General features: G+C 41.6%; 2 protein-coding genes across 3 annotated transcripts in view; one reads left to right on the top strand and one right to left on the bottom strand.

Annotated features, from left to right (window-relative positions):
• Positions 1-17175, bottom strand: part of KCNIP1 (potassium voltage-gated channel interacting protein 1) — a 411307-nt gene that overhangs the window by 369848 nt on the left and 24284 nt on the right. The window lies entirely within an intron of this gene.
• Positions 5875-15986, top strand: KCNMB1 (potassium calcium-activated channel subfamily M regulatory beta subunit 1). Of its 2 annotated transcripts, none has more exons than XM_030504598.1 (4): positions 5875-6011; positions 12239-12402; positions 13675-13870; positions 15691-15986. In XM_030504598.1, the coding sequence occupies exons 2-4, from the start codon at positions 12266-12268 to the stop codon at positions 15958-15960; spliced, it is 603 nt and encodes a 200-aa protein (XP_030360458.1). In that variant the 5' UTR covers positions 5875-6011; positions 12239-12265; the 3' UTR covers positions 15961-15986. The 2 variants fall into 2 exon arrangements, with proteins under 2 accessions (XP_030360458.1, XP_030360459.1); XM_030504599.1 differs by having other exon boundaries at positions 12248-12402.

Here is a 17175-nt window from a genome sequence, read left to right on the forward strand (position 1 = left end):
GCAGTTCACATGAACCATACCAATTGCCCTGATCTCAAAATACTATTTGATAAGCAGCAACGAAATAATACTCATAATAAACACCTTGTACTCAAGTTATCAACATCCAGGCTCCCCCAAACACAGAGATTCTCCCTCAAGCCAGTAAAGACAAAAGTTTTTAGCATTTCTATATGACTCGCTATAACCAAACTGTCTGATGTCCACAACTTCGGCAGTAAATCAAATCAAGCAGAACATGCTGGACTTGCTTAACTTAAGGTGCTCACCTGCAAACTGTAGGTGCAGTAGGTCTGACATACCTAGCACCCGTTAGACTGCATGTAGCCATACTGCTGCCTGGGACTTGCGAGACAGAAATACTCTGTTTAGTTTCGAAAAGTAAAAAGAAAGTCAAAACAACTCTCTGATCTCTTCTCCAATACAGTACTATGCAACTTCACTCATCTGCTCAGAAATAACACTCCCATAGTTAAAACTACTTAAAATCACAGACTGTCATGTCTAAATATTTTCTTTTGTGAAAGCTTTTTTACATTTGTCCTCTTTTCTGCCTGCACTTTATCAGCTTGGCAAACTATCCAACACAGGGGAGGGAAAGAAACCCAAACAATTTTCTTTCATAGGTCAGGCTACATACTAAGTTATACTCAGCTAATATACTGAGTGTCTTCCATTATGAAATGACTTTTCATTAAAAGGATTTGGCCTTAGAATAGCAAGAAAATAAATATTATCCCCATTCTATAGATGAGGAGTTGAAAGCCCTTCTTGCAGATACAATGCAAATACTGAACCGACAAGGTTCAGAAACAGAAATTCACCCATTTCACTGCAGAAACAAACTTCATAGGTGACAGCAGACACCATTAGCAACACTACCAGAGTCAGCCCTTCATCGTATCTTGGACAAGCATCTGCCCTGGTTATTTGGCAATGCTCATGTCTCCCAGCATGTGCATGTGGTATCTGCACCATATTTCATAATTTCTCGTATCAGAGAGTTGCTGTACTAGGTTCACAAGTTCAGGAAAGGCCTTATATTTGCTCTATGTTGTAATTAACCTGAACATGAGAAGCTGAACATGAGCCTCTGTTCCTAGCAGGACAGATACTACACAAACTTTGCATAAAGTTCCCATCAGCATCAAGTATAACGTGACACGTATTACATGCCTGAGACTCACCTTCAGACAAAAGCAGGCTGCAGTGAACAGTCAAGCATCCTCTCTAACTTCAGTTTCAAGGCACAGTAGCATGAGACTTCTTAGTAACTTCAGAGATAAAAGAAATCTTACCACAGCATTGTGCTTTACTACAGGTACAACACAGGGAGGCCCATTAGGAGGCCCTAAGTATTGCCATTTTATTTCCAGGTCTTTCTGGTGCTTCTAAAGAATCAGTGAGCTACGAAATAAGAACAGTTCTTTGGACCTTCAGAGAGTACCACAAAGTTATTAGTGTCCCCTTTCCTAATTGAAACATATTCATAGTGTAGTACATAGTCATTTTTAATAGGCATCATAAAGATCAGCTGTAGCTCTTGAACAAGGAACAGTCACACATTAAAAATGATGCAAGTTAGAAGGAGCAGGAAATCCTAAATGTTGGCATGTGAAGGCTGCGTGGAGACCTCATAGCAGCCTTCCAGTATGTGAAGGGGGCCTACAAGGGTGCTGGAGAGGCACTATAGCAATAGAACAAGAGGTGATGGGTTCAAACTGAAACAAGGGAGATTTAGGTTGGATATAAAGAAGAAATTCTTCCCTGTGAGGGTGCTGAGGTGCTGGCACAGGGTGCCCAGAGAAGCTGTGGCTGCCCCATCCCTGGCAGTGTTCAAGGCCAGGTTGGACACAGGGGCTTGGAGCAACCTGCTCTAGTGGAAGGTGTCCCTGCCCGTGGCAGGGGTTGGAACTGGATGAGCTTTAAGGTCCCTTCCAACACAAAACCAGGCTGGGATTCTGTGATTCATGTGATGTCACAGCAACAGACTGCTCAATAGCACTTGAGATCAAACCAGACTCTCTTGAGCTTCCTCGAAGCTTCAGATTCACAGCAAAGTCAGTGTGATCCCCTGAGAGGACTGAGAGCCACCTGCAATGTGGGGCCCTATCAGAAACAAAAAGGGGCTGGAACAAGGCATTCTGCACTGCAGATGGGGCACAAAGGACAAAAGTTTGGGTACTGGTTACTGACCAGCACAGCAAATAAACACCAGAAACACTTTTCCCCTGCCACTGCAGTAATGTTTGCAGTCCCTTCGTATTTCTATTTACAAAACACTGTAATGCTAATGGTTACACAATTTCCATTCAGAGCCACATGCATTCTCCCACTTTCTTTCAATAGCAATTACAGAGTAAATAACTCCTCATATACATTTATCTTCATTCTCTTTCATTTATTCCATATCTTCTTGCAGTTCAGACTAATTGTAAGTGGAGCTACTTTGAACAAGCTGCCGTGTCTGTGAGTTAGCAGTTAAAGCACTGCTCATTTTTTTAAAGCATCATGGGAAATTATCCCTCAAATTTAATATATTTTGGCCTTTGCCAAAAGGTTTAATACATAGGAATAAGTGGGAAGCAAGACATTGACAAGGAACTTGTTCAGATTTGAAACAGAGTATTTGAAGTTCAGAAAAGCTTACTCTGACATTGTTCATCTTCCCTTTTTCTTCCCCCAATTATAGTCAGGGATCAAATATTAAACCAGCACCTTGAGCAAAGCTTGGGAAGGTGCCTGCAAAGTTTTTTCACAGCTAAAACTAGTATTTGGTAAAGGATTGTAGACCAGCAGGGGCTACGGCCTTTAGTTCAGGTGACCCTAACTGGCCTCCCTTTGTTCTGCCACCCATACACAGAGCACTCTCAGGAGCATGGCATTTCCAGCAGTGACACCACAGTCCTGCTCTGGGTCAGTGTAAGGCCAGGAGAAACCATGCAGCACCAGTTTTGTAGCTTCAAAATATTGAATTAGTGTCTCAGCAGCAGATTCTCACAGAGGCTACAGCTGGTCCCATGCTCCTGAATCCAGGGAAATTTGCCTTGAATCCTGCTACTGTGGTAGCCAGGCGTAAGGCTAGAGTAGGAGAGCAACTTCTGAAAGGAAGAGGAGCACAGGGCAAAGGCACGTGATGATTTCAACCACCAGATTTTCACTTCTCCCTCCCTCCCCTAAAGCTGCAAAAAAAAAAACCAAACAAAAAAACAACCATATATTTAATACAACAGAGGCTATTTTAGACTTTAAAACCAAATTCCAGTTCATAACATAACAACCATTTGGCTTGCCATTGGTACAGCTCTCACACCACATCACTGAGTACAGGTCAGCAGCACACTGAAATATCCCAAGGTTAGAAGTGGTCATCAGCAGAGCACCTTTAGCACACCCAAGTTGTGTTACCGGGTTAGTTTTCCAAGAGCCAGTGGCGACCTGGACTTGCACATCTGCAGCATACATAAGAGGAAGAGAAACAAGCAAAAGGTAGTATGCAGCACCAGACTAGCAGCAAAGCTCCTGCCTGTTCAAATACATCATAGTGCACCTCAAACTGAGCCACAGAACCCTCCAACACCTCCAGCAGTACACTGAGAAACTTTATAAATGGCACCTCTGTTTTGCCTGTGGAATCCACAAGGTTTGTGTTCCTTTTGCAGTAAAACTCCTTAGCGAGCAGCTAAAATTTGCTCTGTGTATCTTGGCCACTGGGGTTAAGGAGAGCAGCAGAACTGACAGGAGAGTTGAAGATTCCTGAGTTGCAGTCAGCAGGGGTTACCATGTTTCTCCCTTGACTCCTGAATCCCACAGCCCCATGACCATTTTTAGTAAATTCCTCATTAAAAGCATGATTTTTGCTTGAGCCAGAGCCTGCGTCTTTGAAATATCCAGACTTGTTTAATCACAGAATTGTAGAATCCCAGGTTGGAAGGGACCTCAAGGATCATCTGGTCCAACCTTTCCTGGCAATAGCACAGCTACACGAGATGGCCCAGCACCCTGTCCTGCTGAATTTTAGAAGTGTTCAACATTTGGAAATCCACCACTTCCCTTAGGAGATTATTCCCATTGTCCTCAGTGTGAAAAATTTTCCTCTTGTTTTCAGTTGGAATCTCCCCAGGAGAAATTTATGTCTATCACCCCTTGTTTTTCCACATGGCTTCTTGTAAAAAGAGAGTCTCTGTCTTGTTCATAGCCACCCATTAAATACTGAAACATGGGAATAAGGTCTCCCCAGAGCCTTCTCTTCTCCAGGCTGAACAAGCCCAGCTCTCTCATGGCTGCCCAGACCTTGGATCATCTTTGTGGCCCTTCTCTGGACCCTCTGCAGCCCGTCCACACCTTTTTTTTTCCTACAGTGGGACCAAAACCGAGCCCTGGATTCCAGGTGTGGCCTGGCAAGTGCTGAGTGGGATAATGACATCTTGATCTCTGCTGGTGATGCTCTTGTTGATGTAACCCGGCACCCTGTTGGCTGCAGCTGCACACACTGTTCACTCACCTTGAGCTTGTGTGCCCCAGGATCCCCAGGTCCCTTTCCACAGAGCTGCTCCCTGCCAGCAGATCCAAGCCTGTGCTGCCCTCCTGGATTGTGTTTTCCCAGGTGCCAAGATCTTACACTTGTCCTTGTTGAACTTCATACAGTTCTTGTCAGCCCACTCTTCAGGTCATCCTGCAGGGTGGCTCTCCCTTCTGAAGTGCCCACTCCCCCACTCAGTTTGGTATTGTCAGCAAACATAGTCAGGGTACACTTGATCCTATCTTCCAGATCATTTATGAAGATAATTATATGGTGTTGGGCCCAGTATCAATCCCTAAGGGATCTCACTTGTATAAAAAATGATAGAAAACTCCACTCAAGCAGATCACATTTTATCTGGGAATAAGTTTAGTTCATAAGAGTCTTTTTCCAACCTTCAAATGTCATTCTTTAAATTTAACTACATCACTTCTCAAATATTAAAAATTACTATGGTCATAAATCTTTCCAATCTAGATGATAGTAGCAGGCTTTATCCTACTTAGCTTTAAGTGTCTAACAGTTAGTTACCTAAATCCAGGCTTTGTGTGCTCTCTTCTGCATCAATAATAAGAGAAAAGGTCCTTTTAGGGGAGAGTCATCTGTTATCCTCAGGCAGCATGAACTCTCTGAACATGTCAACTTAACATCTTTTACCAGCAGCAAGCCCCAAAGACCAGCTTTACCTGAAACAGCGAACTATTGGATACCTAAACTTCTTTACAGTGCTCGGAACACTCAAGGATTTACTGGATTAACTCATTTCATTTCCTTTAGTCTCCAAAGAAAAGAGTTTTCCTCTCAAAAGTAAAATTGTAGCTCTTCTCTGAAGCTCTGTGCTAGGTCATCTGCTTATGTGTGCCAGAAGCAGGGTAGAGGAACATGCTGGACACCAATATATATGGCATGATGGATACTTTGCTTTTGCCTATAGGGCTCTGATGTACAGTCAAAGTTTTAGCATTTGTCTCATTCAAACTGACTAAAACTACTGGCAACAAAGCATTCACACTCAGCTGTTGAAAGTTTAGGTATTAAGAATTAAGAAACAATACCACTAGTCATTGCTACAGTCAATTCCTTAAATCTTACCCAAAAGACCTATCAGATTTCTAAACTAAAAAGCTGTACAAACGGAGTAGTAGGACCATGGCTTAAGACAAATCCACTGGGGTATGTGGTAAAGGGGCCCTTGGGTATGAGAAAACTCAGACTCTTCAGCTATAGTTGGTCTTAGTATTGTGGCTTCCTGGTTTTCAGCAATTAATCTCAAAAAGGACAGTACTCTTTCATACCTTACCATTTATGGTTACAGAAAGCTTTGCAATAGGGAAACTAAGTTAGGAGTTCAGCACAGCAAAGCAAGCGCGGAGCAGGGCAGAGAAGGAAAATAATACTACCATCCCCTTCAGCTCCAAGATCCACTATCCCAACTCTGTCATGTAGCAGAAGGTTTTTCATCAAAGAAAGCAGCATTTCATCAAAACCAGTAAGTACATTTCTAAGCAACTGTTGTTTCTTGGGAGCACACTATAGGTTTGGGGTTTGAAAAATACAGTACTTTTGGAAGCAACAATCTTTCTCAGTCTGCAGCTGAGGACAGCCCAGAGAGCCCAGACAGCCCACTCGCTACAGCAAAGTTACCTTGTTCTCTCTTTTGTGACTGGATGCACTCTGGTAATTCTCCATAGTTATTAACAAAGATAATGGTAATATTTTCACAAATTAGGAGTCTGCTGCTCATATGAGATTTTTTTATTATTATTCATTTTAATGGTAAATACACCTTTACTTTGAGGAGTTTCATGGCTTTGGGTGTTCGGCACTCCTTTGGAGGCTGTGCTTGTCTACTTCTAAGTTGGATTGGAACCAGGCGCTTGAACTTTCAGGCTGCCCTGAAATCCACTCAAATTGATTCATTCTGTCAGCCCTGTACTGCATGGAATCCAAAAGCAGCACTCCAGAAAGATTCCAGAACTGCTCAACTGAGCAAGGAACTTGTTCTTTTTCTTTCCTTTTTCTTTTTTCTTTTTTTTACTTTATGAAGCCCCAGGTTTAAAAGCTAACAGAATGACTCTAAACACCTGTACAGGTTTTGAAACTGAAAAGCTAACTGCCTTAATTTATGCTAGTGTCACATCATGTAAAGAATTCACTAATAAAGCAAAATGATACAGCATATTTCATAAAAGAAATGTAGTTATGTTACACAGTCAACTGCTGCTTCAGGTTTGCAAGAGAGCTAGCTGCATGAGTGCATGGCAGAATCTTTTCTCTGCACATTTCCACTGAGGTTCAGCATCACCTTTTCTGCAACACACACAGTATTGGTGGTCCCAGCTGCACGGAATGCATTTTAAGTAATGGGTTCTTATCAATATGCAATTAACAAAACCAGTGCTCCCTGGCCCCAGCATCCCTGGCAAAGGCAGACCTGTTACCAGCAAGCACTGCGTCTAAATGCTGGGGTAGGAAACGGAGGGCAGGGAGAGGGGAAGCGAGTGCCACATTAGCATAACCAGGACAGAGATCCCATTTATAGATATAAAACTTTTGATTGCTTTTTGGTTCCCACACAAGGCACTTGTCCAACAAGCTGATAATCAATACTATGCCCCTTTGCTGGATGTGTAAGTTGTCCACACAAGGTATTTTGAGGGTAAACCAAGAAGACTATTAAGTTGGTGCTTGACAGCAGAAATCAAACAGCTATTCCGTATGCAGAGGCAGTAAAGGCCAAAGGGCCCAGGCCTGTTTCAAAACTCCTCATTGTTTCAGAGATGTGGATGACTTGCATCACTCTACTTGGTGTGATGTAGTATTAGTGTTTGATGTTCATCTGAAAGCTATACCTAAGTGCTCACTGGAAATTCACCATATAGTGTAGGATAAACCAGCCCCAAAAAATTACTAGCTCACTGGTCATATTTATTCCCAACTTAAATCTGGGAGAAGGGTTGAGCACCCTCTCTTCTGCAAGGGAGAGAGGTGTATTAATCAGTGCTACTGTTCCTGCCATACCCAAGTTCAGAGCAGCCTGCAGCAGCTGGACAGAAAGGTCCCATCCCAACTCAAGGAAATCACAGCACTGGAAGGTCCCAAGAGGTGGGGCAGGAGGCGGCACAGACTTCCCACAAAGTATCAAACATGTGTCCTAATCAAAAATGTCTATTCCCAACCTGAGCAGATGGCATTCCTTGGATTATCAGCAGCAGCTGTCAATGCAGTGATTATACCCTGAAATTGCACAGCTAATGTACTGTATAATTTAACTAGACTGAAGATTAGGGAGAGGGAACATCATGAAAAGATTTGGAGCTTATATTTTCCTAATAATTATGGAGGGACCCCACAATCTGCAGTGCAAAAGATACATTTACATTTGCTCTTAAACGACTAACACTCCTTATACACTTCAACATCTTCCATTCAAATATGCTCAGAGACTTCCTGGGCCAATCAAGTCCTCTGCAGTGCTTCGTTTTTCAAAGGTTTGATGATTTGTCAGAGGAAACACTGAATTGGCTCTTTCAACATCCCTCCTAACAGGCATTGACTGAGCTAGGAGACAGAATAGAAGAATTCTTAATCTGAAAACAAATTAACCTTTTAAACAATGGGGAAATTCCAACTGAATGTTTTTCCACATGCAGCATTGCTTTGTCTTAAGGGCCAGAAAATGCAGGATTTTCAGTGCAAGAATACAACAAGATTTATATATGAAAGGAAAAAAGCACACATGGGGTTTCCTTCACTGACCTGGGTTTGCTCTTAAATTAACCTGTACATTCAGTAAATAATGTCGCAGATTTTTCTGGTCTTCTAGATTTTAAAGCACAAAAAAATGGAGCATGAACTATGTCTTTCAGTTTTAGGGACCACATTTACAGCTAATCTGGTGCAGCAACACCACAGTGACAAGAGCACCAATGATTTACATTGCCTGAAGACCTACCCAGTTATATTTAATGTTTATAGAAGCTCTCAGTGAGATATTTTTAGATAAATCTTTCTTGCTGACATTCTCTGCATAACTTATATGTCCTTATTCTCTTTGGGGCAGAGCAGGCATCTGAACTGGGGGAGCAGAAGCACACGGGATCACCCTGCACAGAGAAGCAGGGTCAGGCAGCCTGGCTGGGGTCAGGATGGGCAACACACTGCACATTGTGCTGGACAACCTCTTGGCCACTTCGAAAATTTCCAATTTCCACATACAAATGCCTTATGTGTCTAAAAGAGATAGTCTGGCAGTTTAAGATGATTAGAAAGGATGAGCTTACTAGTACTTCTGCTGCATATGTGGCTGACATTCAAAGAGACTGATGGGGCAACTACATTTCTTATTAATCTTCTGATTAATAGTCCTACAATTCCTGTTTCCCATGTAGCAAGGGGTCCGATTACTCCAGTATTTCTCAGGGTCACTGGGACAGCTATGGAAACGTTACAGAACATCTAAAACTCCAGACACTAACAGCACTAGGCCACTAGCAGTTTTGAACAAGTCACAGTGGCAGCACCAATTTCTGAGTTTCTCATTTTCCCACAGAACTAAAGATTAATAGAACCATAGAATCGTTTGGGTTGGAAAGGACCTTAAGATCATCTAGTTCTAACCCCCCTGCCATGGGCAGGGATGTCTCACACTAGACCATGTTACCCAAGGCTCTGTCCTTGAACACTACCAGGGATGGAGCATTTACCATTTCTTTGCGCAACCTGTTCCAACACCTCACCACCCTCACAGTAAAGAACTTCCTTATATCCAACCTGAACTTCCCCTGTTTCAGTTTGAACACATCACCCCTTGTCCTATCACTACAATCCCTGATGAAGAGTCCTTCTCCAGCACCCCTGTAGGCCCCCTTCTATTGGAATATCTATTGGAAGGCTGCTGTCATTGTTACTGTAAGAAATTCTTGGGAACAACAGAGGCTTGCACTGGTCTACCATTAGCTTCTGTGTTATAAGGAAGTGCCACTCTGGCACCACATCTCAAGGCCTGTACTCCAGGACCGATGATATTCCTTTATTCCATTTTCCCCCAACGAAGCTGCACAATAAGGAAAGGAGAGTCAGTTGAATACCAACTGCTCTTATGGTGCTGTGGTGCACACTGTACCACTATTTACAAATATTTTTGAATTCTTCGGTTGTTGGGTTGGTTGATTTTTTCTTTCCCCTTTTACCCCACAGAACCAAAGGAAACCACAGAAGTTTCCAAGGGACAGTCACTGCTGACATTCACCCAAGTTCCCTGGCAGGGTGCACATGCCTCTGTGCACAGTTATACATGAGCACATAGGCACAGCACGAGCACGTTGGCAGCGCTTGATGCTACATGTTCTATTTATAGCCCCATAGACCAAGAAAAACAAAATACAGCCTTATTTAAGGGCATTAATGCACATTCTGTATTAAACTCAAATGTCAGTAAGCAGGTAAGGTTCATCATAGGGCAACCTCCAACATAAGAGGCTTCTACCAATGCCAGTGAATTATACATGATCATCAGAAAAACAATTCCCCTCAAAATGCTGCATGCAAAATTTACAGTGGATATTGATGTTTTATTTAAAGTGGAATTAAATATGGAACTGGAGGAAATTCAGTAGTTAAACAGCAACTCCTTTAATTCCTAGGAACAACTCTGAACAGCCTTTCATTGTGATATCATGTACTAGCAACTTCAAAACATATAGAATCATAGAACAGTTAGGGTTGGAAAGGAGCTTAAGATCATCTAGTTCCAACCCCCCTGCCACGGGTAGAGACACCTCGCACTAAACCATGTCACCCAAGGCTGTGTCCAACCTGGCCTTGAACACTGCCAGGGATGGAGCATTCACAACTTCCTTGGGCAAATATAAATAATATATATATAATAAATATATTATAACATGTATTTTATTATAATCTATATAATAAATATTCTATATATAATATATATTATAATATATATTAACATACTATATATTATCATATATAATATATATATTGCAAATAAATATACTTTAAAAATTCTGTAATTAGACCCAAGTTATGCTAAATGACCAAACCTGGTTTTCTGTCCATAGACAGCTATATTTTTATTGTTAATAACACTAATATTCAGATGCTATAGTAATCTAAACCCAGTAGCATTTCAATGTTCAAACACTGTTTTCCTTAGATGATCAAACAGTCAAAGGCAGGCACTTTTCCCAGAGAAAACCAGAACTAACAGGAAAGAAAGAAACATTGAGATTATACTTACATTTCTCTTTTAAGAGCTGATGGTGTCTTTATCTAGTCTTTACACAATCCCAGTATCACCACAACTCTGCCAGCCTCAGGCAGCTGGAGACCATCTACTTTGTTAACCTGAAGAGCCTATTTGCTAACCTTGGCTTGTGCTTGTCTTAACACTGTGTCTAAACTTAAGTCTTGGTATTTGATCTGTTGCTTAGCTGCACACAGGCAGATTTAGGCCAGGGACCACATCATCCTGAAGGCCAGCCAGTAAGGATACACACTAAATAGCTGCACACACCTGAAGCTGAAATAATGAAAACACACCAGCTACCATATCTCAAGTGCATCGTGGTCTTGCACATGAGACTGGACTGGAACCTTTTCAGCATGTATGTAACATATTTTCCCTTTCTCCTTCTCGCAGAAAGCCACACGCAAATCTTGCCAGTTTTATCATTTGCCACAATTATGGCTTGCACCATGTTTTCCCAAAAAACCAAAACCAAACACACAAATCTTCAGCTACAGCTGTCAGTGCAACAGACACTGGTGCTGGGTTGAAGTCGCAGTGACTCTTATGGCTCATTTATACATTTATACTATCCATCAGCCATAATGATTTTATGGCACATGGATTCACAGTAATTATTTTCAAATTCTCTTTGTCACAGCAATATCAAGATAAATTTAAATACTATTTGGCAAAGGAGTTGGGGGCAAATGCCAGGCACCCCAAAGCTGGGGTTCAGACCTTCACACTTTGCACTCTCCCACTAGCGCCAGCAGCCGTCCTGACCCAGTGCTCGTGGCGAAATGACAGCAGTGTGAACCGCTGTGTTTTCTAATCCTGTTCCATGGTGCTTGGTGGCATCATACTGTTTCTGTCTAGAAAATGCAGCTTTTCTCAGCCATTTGATCAGACTTTTTGAGCATCCCTGAATGGACATGGCCAAACAATAAACATGCATAAGTCAGAAACAGGCAACTCAAATGCTAAATTTTGTATTATTTCAGCTCTTTTGAAATAAGACAACCCCATTTCAGCCTAATCCAGAAGAAAAGGCATCATGTAAAAAGGATTCTACAGTGGGAAGATTTTCCTTGCATGCAGCCTAACACAACACAATCTCTCTTGCTTCAGAGAAGCATCAACACGAAATAGACTGGATGAAGGCTGAGGACTATCAGGCTTTTAACAGAATTCTCCACAACGTAATGAGGTTTCCTTACCCCATCTCCTAGTCCCCGTCCCCCCCCCCCCCCCACTTTTTAAAGTACTATATGGTAAATATCACAAAGTAAAAAAGTTGCTTTTTTATTACTAGCAATAAGCACAGCAACTTTTTTATAAATTCTAGTTTTTGCAAAACCAGGACTGTTCCTCCATGGGGTATGTTACATTCCAGAAGCTTGTCACACAACTGTAGCCAATCCTAACCATGTTTCCCCTCTCCTTTTTGTCCTTTTATTCTATACGAGATCATTCAGATTTCACAACTCTAAATCATGTTGGGAAAAAAGTTGGTGACTGCCCAGAAGCGAGGGGAGACAAGAGCCCTGTGCCTGGGGCTGGGAATGGTCGCGTGCTCCATGATGATGTACTTCTTTATTGGCATCACCATTGTGCCATTCTACACTAAAAGGTAATAACAGCCATTTCTTATGAATACAAAGCTATTTGTTTTCCTCTCAGCAGAAAATACAGTTATTAAAGCAGTGCTAAAATGCATGCTAGCACATTGGTCAACATGTTCTTGAATTGCTCATAAGAATTTAAGGCAGAAGAGAAAGAAAGAAGTGAACCAAGAAGTCAGGAGGTATTGACAGGTAAGCACAAGAAAGGGGGATAGAATGAGAACAGTTTAATAAAACTAAGAAAATTTCAGCAACAGAAGTCATGGTAAAATTGTTCAGTTGAGTATCTGTATGTTGCTTCCAACTCAAGCATCATGAGAAACCGGCACCTTCAGCAGCTCAGTCCACCGCAGCAAGTGCTGCAGAACACAATGGCTGTGCAAGGAGTTACTCTTACCCATGATTTTATTTCATTTTGCAAGTTCCGCTTCCACACACAGAATCAATTTGCAAAAACCAAAATAAGATGAAGGGTGCAGCTCCAGTTTTCATGCTTGACTCTTTTGATAGAGAAAGCATGTACGTCACCTCATTCTTCTTGCTAAGAGCACTTTTAAGCTCAAAAATGTTTGAAAAACATTATCTTTAAAACACAGTAACTGACATTTTATTTATTTTCCAGCCTCCTGATTACATTACAAAAGACATTTGCATGTCAAAAGATGGGTTTCCTAAGAACTGGAGTGAGACTATTTCTGTACTTTTTTGCCGCCAAAGCGTACGACTAGAAGCAAAAGATTTCTATGTTATCAGCAATAAAAGAGTAATTCTTGAGAAAAAGGGATAAGTAACAGCAAAAAATGAGCTTTTGCCAGTCAAAATCCTGCTACTTATTCATGCAGAAAAGGTCTGTGTAATAAAGAAGGGAAAGAACAGGGGAACTGATCCAAGTTCTGAGAATTATTGAGCGAAATTAGTCAAAATAATTCCAAGACATCAAGCGTATGCACTTCCAGATGTTTACTACCACATATTCAAATCCATAGCAGTTTTTATTTCCTGAATAACACTTGAAGCTAATTACAGGTGGGGTTAGAACCTAACCTCAAACCACCGAATGTGTAACAAATGACCACAGGAGCTTTCCTGCCTTGCTTCCCCATGGCTGCACCCAGAGCAGGGCTGCCATCCGTCCACGGTGGGCAGAACTCACCACACCAGGGGTGAACCCAGCCACCCTGGCCTCTGCTGACAGCCAGAACACACAGAGCCACCTTCAGGACTTGGAACAGATGCTGCTAACACAGTTAAAAGAGTTACCTTTCATTTTGTCTTTGTAGTGTTTGGACAACAGAAACCATGTGCAAAGTACTCAAAGCCAATATCAAGGACAAAGTTCTCTGCCCAGAAGGAGAGGGCACAGAGGATGAGGATATCTTTCCTTATCCCTGTCTACAGGTGTGGGTTAACCTGACAGCCTCGGGACAGGAGGTTATGCTGTATCAGACTGAAGATACACTGGAAAGAAATCCTAAGGTACTTGCAACATGAATGGAATAATCACTCTGCTGCTGTCCAACACCCCTGAGAAGGGGTGATTGTTTTTAAACCAAGCAGCAAAATAAGAGTAGGAGTTGTTCATCTTTTACAATGTCTGCGCGTAGACCAAGGTGTATTTAAAACATGCCAGAAATTACACAGTTCAGGGTTTTGTTTTAAATACTACGTAAAACATTAAGCTAATACTTGCTAAGTGATTACATCAACTAAACAGGAGTATTTAACAGTTATGAACATGTAGAAACACGCAAGTCTCCAAGTTGAAGACCAAAAGCAGGAAACAGGTAAAAAAAATCCCAGCTTTACTTCCATTTTAGGTGTGCAATATGAAGCAGGGCATAAAGGTGAAACGAAGGTGCTGTTGGCAACACAATGCACATTTTAGACAGAGGAGAAACTAATCAGTAGTTTTGAAACATGCCTTTGGTTTGGTCTGCAGCTGTTTCTGGCCAGTATGACAGCAGAAACCCAGACTCACGGAGAAGGCAGTGGGGCTGTAGGAAGCACCTACATAAAGCAAATGCTGGGTACTGCAGTAGAGGTCCCTTGGTCAGCAGTTTTAGGGACCTCTTCCCCAGAGGAAGCATGCAGACCACTGGCTTTAGAGGTATGATTAGGGAAGGAGGAAGTAGGATTCTCAGGAATCAGTGAAGAGCTAAGAATTTTTAGGCTTGCTCCCCACAACTAGAAGTGTTCCTACAGGTACACGGGGTCCCAAGGAAGGTCAGGTTCAGTTCAGTTCCAAAACCAAGAGTATCTTAAGGCCTTATTCGAGATCAACACTCCCTTAGGGGACATAAAGCGAAATTCAGATCTTGGATGCCCAAGACTGCAGCACTTTCAGAATCCAAACCAAGCATGCTCAGACTACAAGTGCTCATATTCTTACAGAAATTATAAAAAGTTTCACAAGTCCAAATCTGATAGGATAAACCACTTAAGCTGATGAGAACTTTGCTAGCTAACGCTTGTCTCAGGGAAAGCTACATACAATGAAGCAGCCAAGCAGAAATTATCCACTGTGGATTGAAACAAGAGTCATGTTCACTGCCAGAGGAGGCGATTTGCTCATTTCCTGCCTACTGTTTGCATTACTGCAGGTATAAGCCTTCAGGTCAGCAGACATTCCCTTTCTGTCTTGGCCAGTTTCCAGCTTCAGACACCTTAGCATCATTATCTATGTAAAATAATATGGCAGAAAAGAACCTATTATGAACAACAATGACAAGAATGAGTGCTTTAAAGTCTAATAGTATTTCCACTGAAGACTACGTAACAGCATTACCACGACAGGTCATAATAGTTCTGTGTTACAAGGACAAATAGCAAGCCCGCAACAGCCCTGCTGTTCTCTTATGTTTCTATTAGTTACACCCAGAGGTGCACAGTGAAGCAGCTTGGGTTTTCTGCACACTGGCAAGCCAGTTTGAATGTCTGCACAACTAACACATTGCTGCTGTGGTGGTGCCTTACTCCTCTGCTGGAATCCAAGCTTGGCACTGTAATAATAAGGTGACAGTCTCAAAGGCTATAGTTTTATTTCTAGCTCATATGTATTGCTAGTTTCTAACAACATGATTTCAATCTGTAAATCTGCAGACTGGGGGCATAGACACACTGACAGAAGCAGGAAAGCATAGCAAATGGGTTATGGACATGAGGAACCCAAGACAATGCTAGTCAAACCAGAGATGTTTTTTTCAGTACTAGCATGTTTGTTGCACTCAATCTGATTTAACTCGAAGCTTTGTATTAGAGTATCCGTTATAATGAATCACCTTGATTTCTTCTTTCAGTGCTCGTATGTCCCAGGCAAGTCAGAGAACTCTAAAGAAGTTAAAGCACGAATAGAAAAAATCGCAAGCAATTTCAAGAAGTACCAGACTTTCCCGTGCTACTATGACCCAGGAGGAACTCAGCCCAATGTCATTCTAAGCAGACTTTATCCCCCCAAAGGCCTCCTCTTCGCTTTCCTTTGGCCTACGCTCATGTTTACAGGTGGATGTCTGATTATTGTGCTGGTAAAAATAAGTCAGTATGTTTCTGTTCTTTCTGCTTGGCAGTAGAAAATAAACACCTAGCATAAATTGGTGCATGGTATTAAAGAGCCTTTGTTCTGCCTGTCTAATAGCATTTTGTAAGTTTTACTATACGAGGGTTCAATCCAAGTGCAGGTATTATGGAAAACTGAATGACACCCACTATGGATGGCAATCCATTACATGAAGTCAAAATATAAAATCGATTCCCAGGAATGCCTGAAAATACCTCATAAGAACACACAGACTGAGTTGCTACCTATTATTGCCTTGGGCTTTCTGAGGTACAGCTGCTTTACAGAGCTACAGTTGAAGTTTACTACTAAGTGCTTGTTCCACATTTTAGACAGGGTCCTAATTTTGAGACCAGGTCCATACACATCATTACTGGCACACACACCTTTTTACTGATACAGTGTGTATTCATGGCACACTTTTATTTGTCAAGAAAAGAGGGGGTTTTATGGTCCAAAGTGAAATTTGTTATCATGGATCTCTCTGCTTTCAGGAAAGAAGAGCGTAAAAACCACCCAAAACCAAGATATACACACACAGACATTACAAAGTTTGCATTCTGAACATCTAAACCCAGTTGTATGTAATGAAATATATGCATAAAGTACAGGGTACAGTAAAGAAGGTTACCTTAGTTTTTGTATTTAACTCAAATCTTAGCCTTGCTTTACTTTTAAAAATAGTGTACCACTCCAGAAAGGCTACCTGCTTGCCATTTAAATACATCACAAACCTGTTAAGGAAGGGAAGTTACAATATAAGGAATATTATTATGTAGTAGAAAACATCCATGATACCTTACTAAATATAGTAATCTAACCTAACCTAACCACAGAAGTCTGCATGCTTAGCACATAGGTATTTCACAATAGAGACATGTTTGTTTTGAGCACCAAGACTCTTAGGAATGCTCTGAGGCACATACAGACACATTTTGTGTTCTCTGAAAATAACTCTGTTTTTCTCAGCCAATTTTCAAATTGATACAGGAGGAACACAGTATACTTCCTGCATGCTGTATGTGCCTGGCACTCAGGACATAGCTAACATAGTAGGCAGCTGAAGCTGTTCTAACAGTGTGCTCAATTACTCTTGAGCTTTTGTAAATGTTTTTCTCTTCTTTTTCCATCTGCAGAAGTTGTAATTCACATGGGAGTGAAGTTTTAATAACACTCTCTATACTTCTTACAGCAGCACACAAGGAACCTACAGAGGCTTTAGGGGGTT

The sequence above is a fragment of the Strigops habroptila genome, chromosome 12 (assembly GCF_004027225.2).
Source record: "Strigops habroptila isolate Jane chromosome 12, bStrHab1.2.pri, whole genome shotgun sequence".
Taxonomy (NCBI): domain Eukaryota; kingdom Metazoa; phylum Chordata; class Aves; order Psittaciformes; family Psittacidae; genus Strigops; species Strigops habroptila.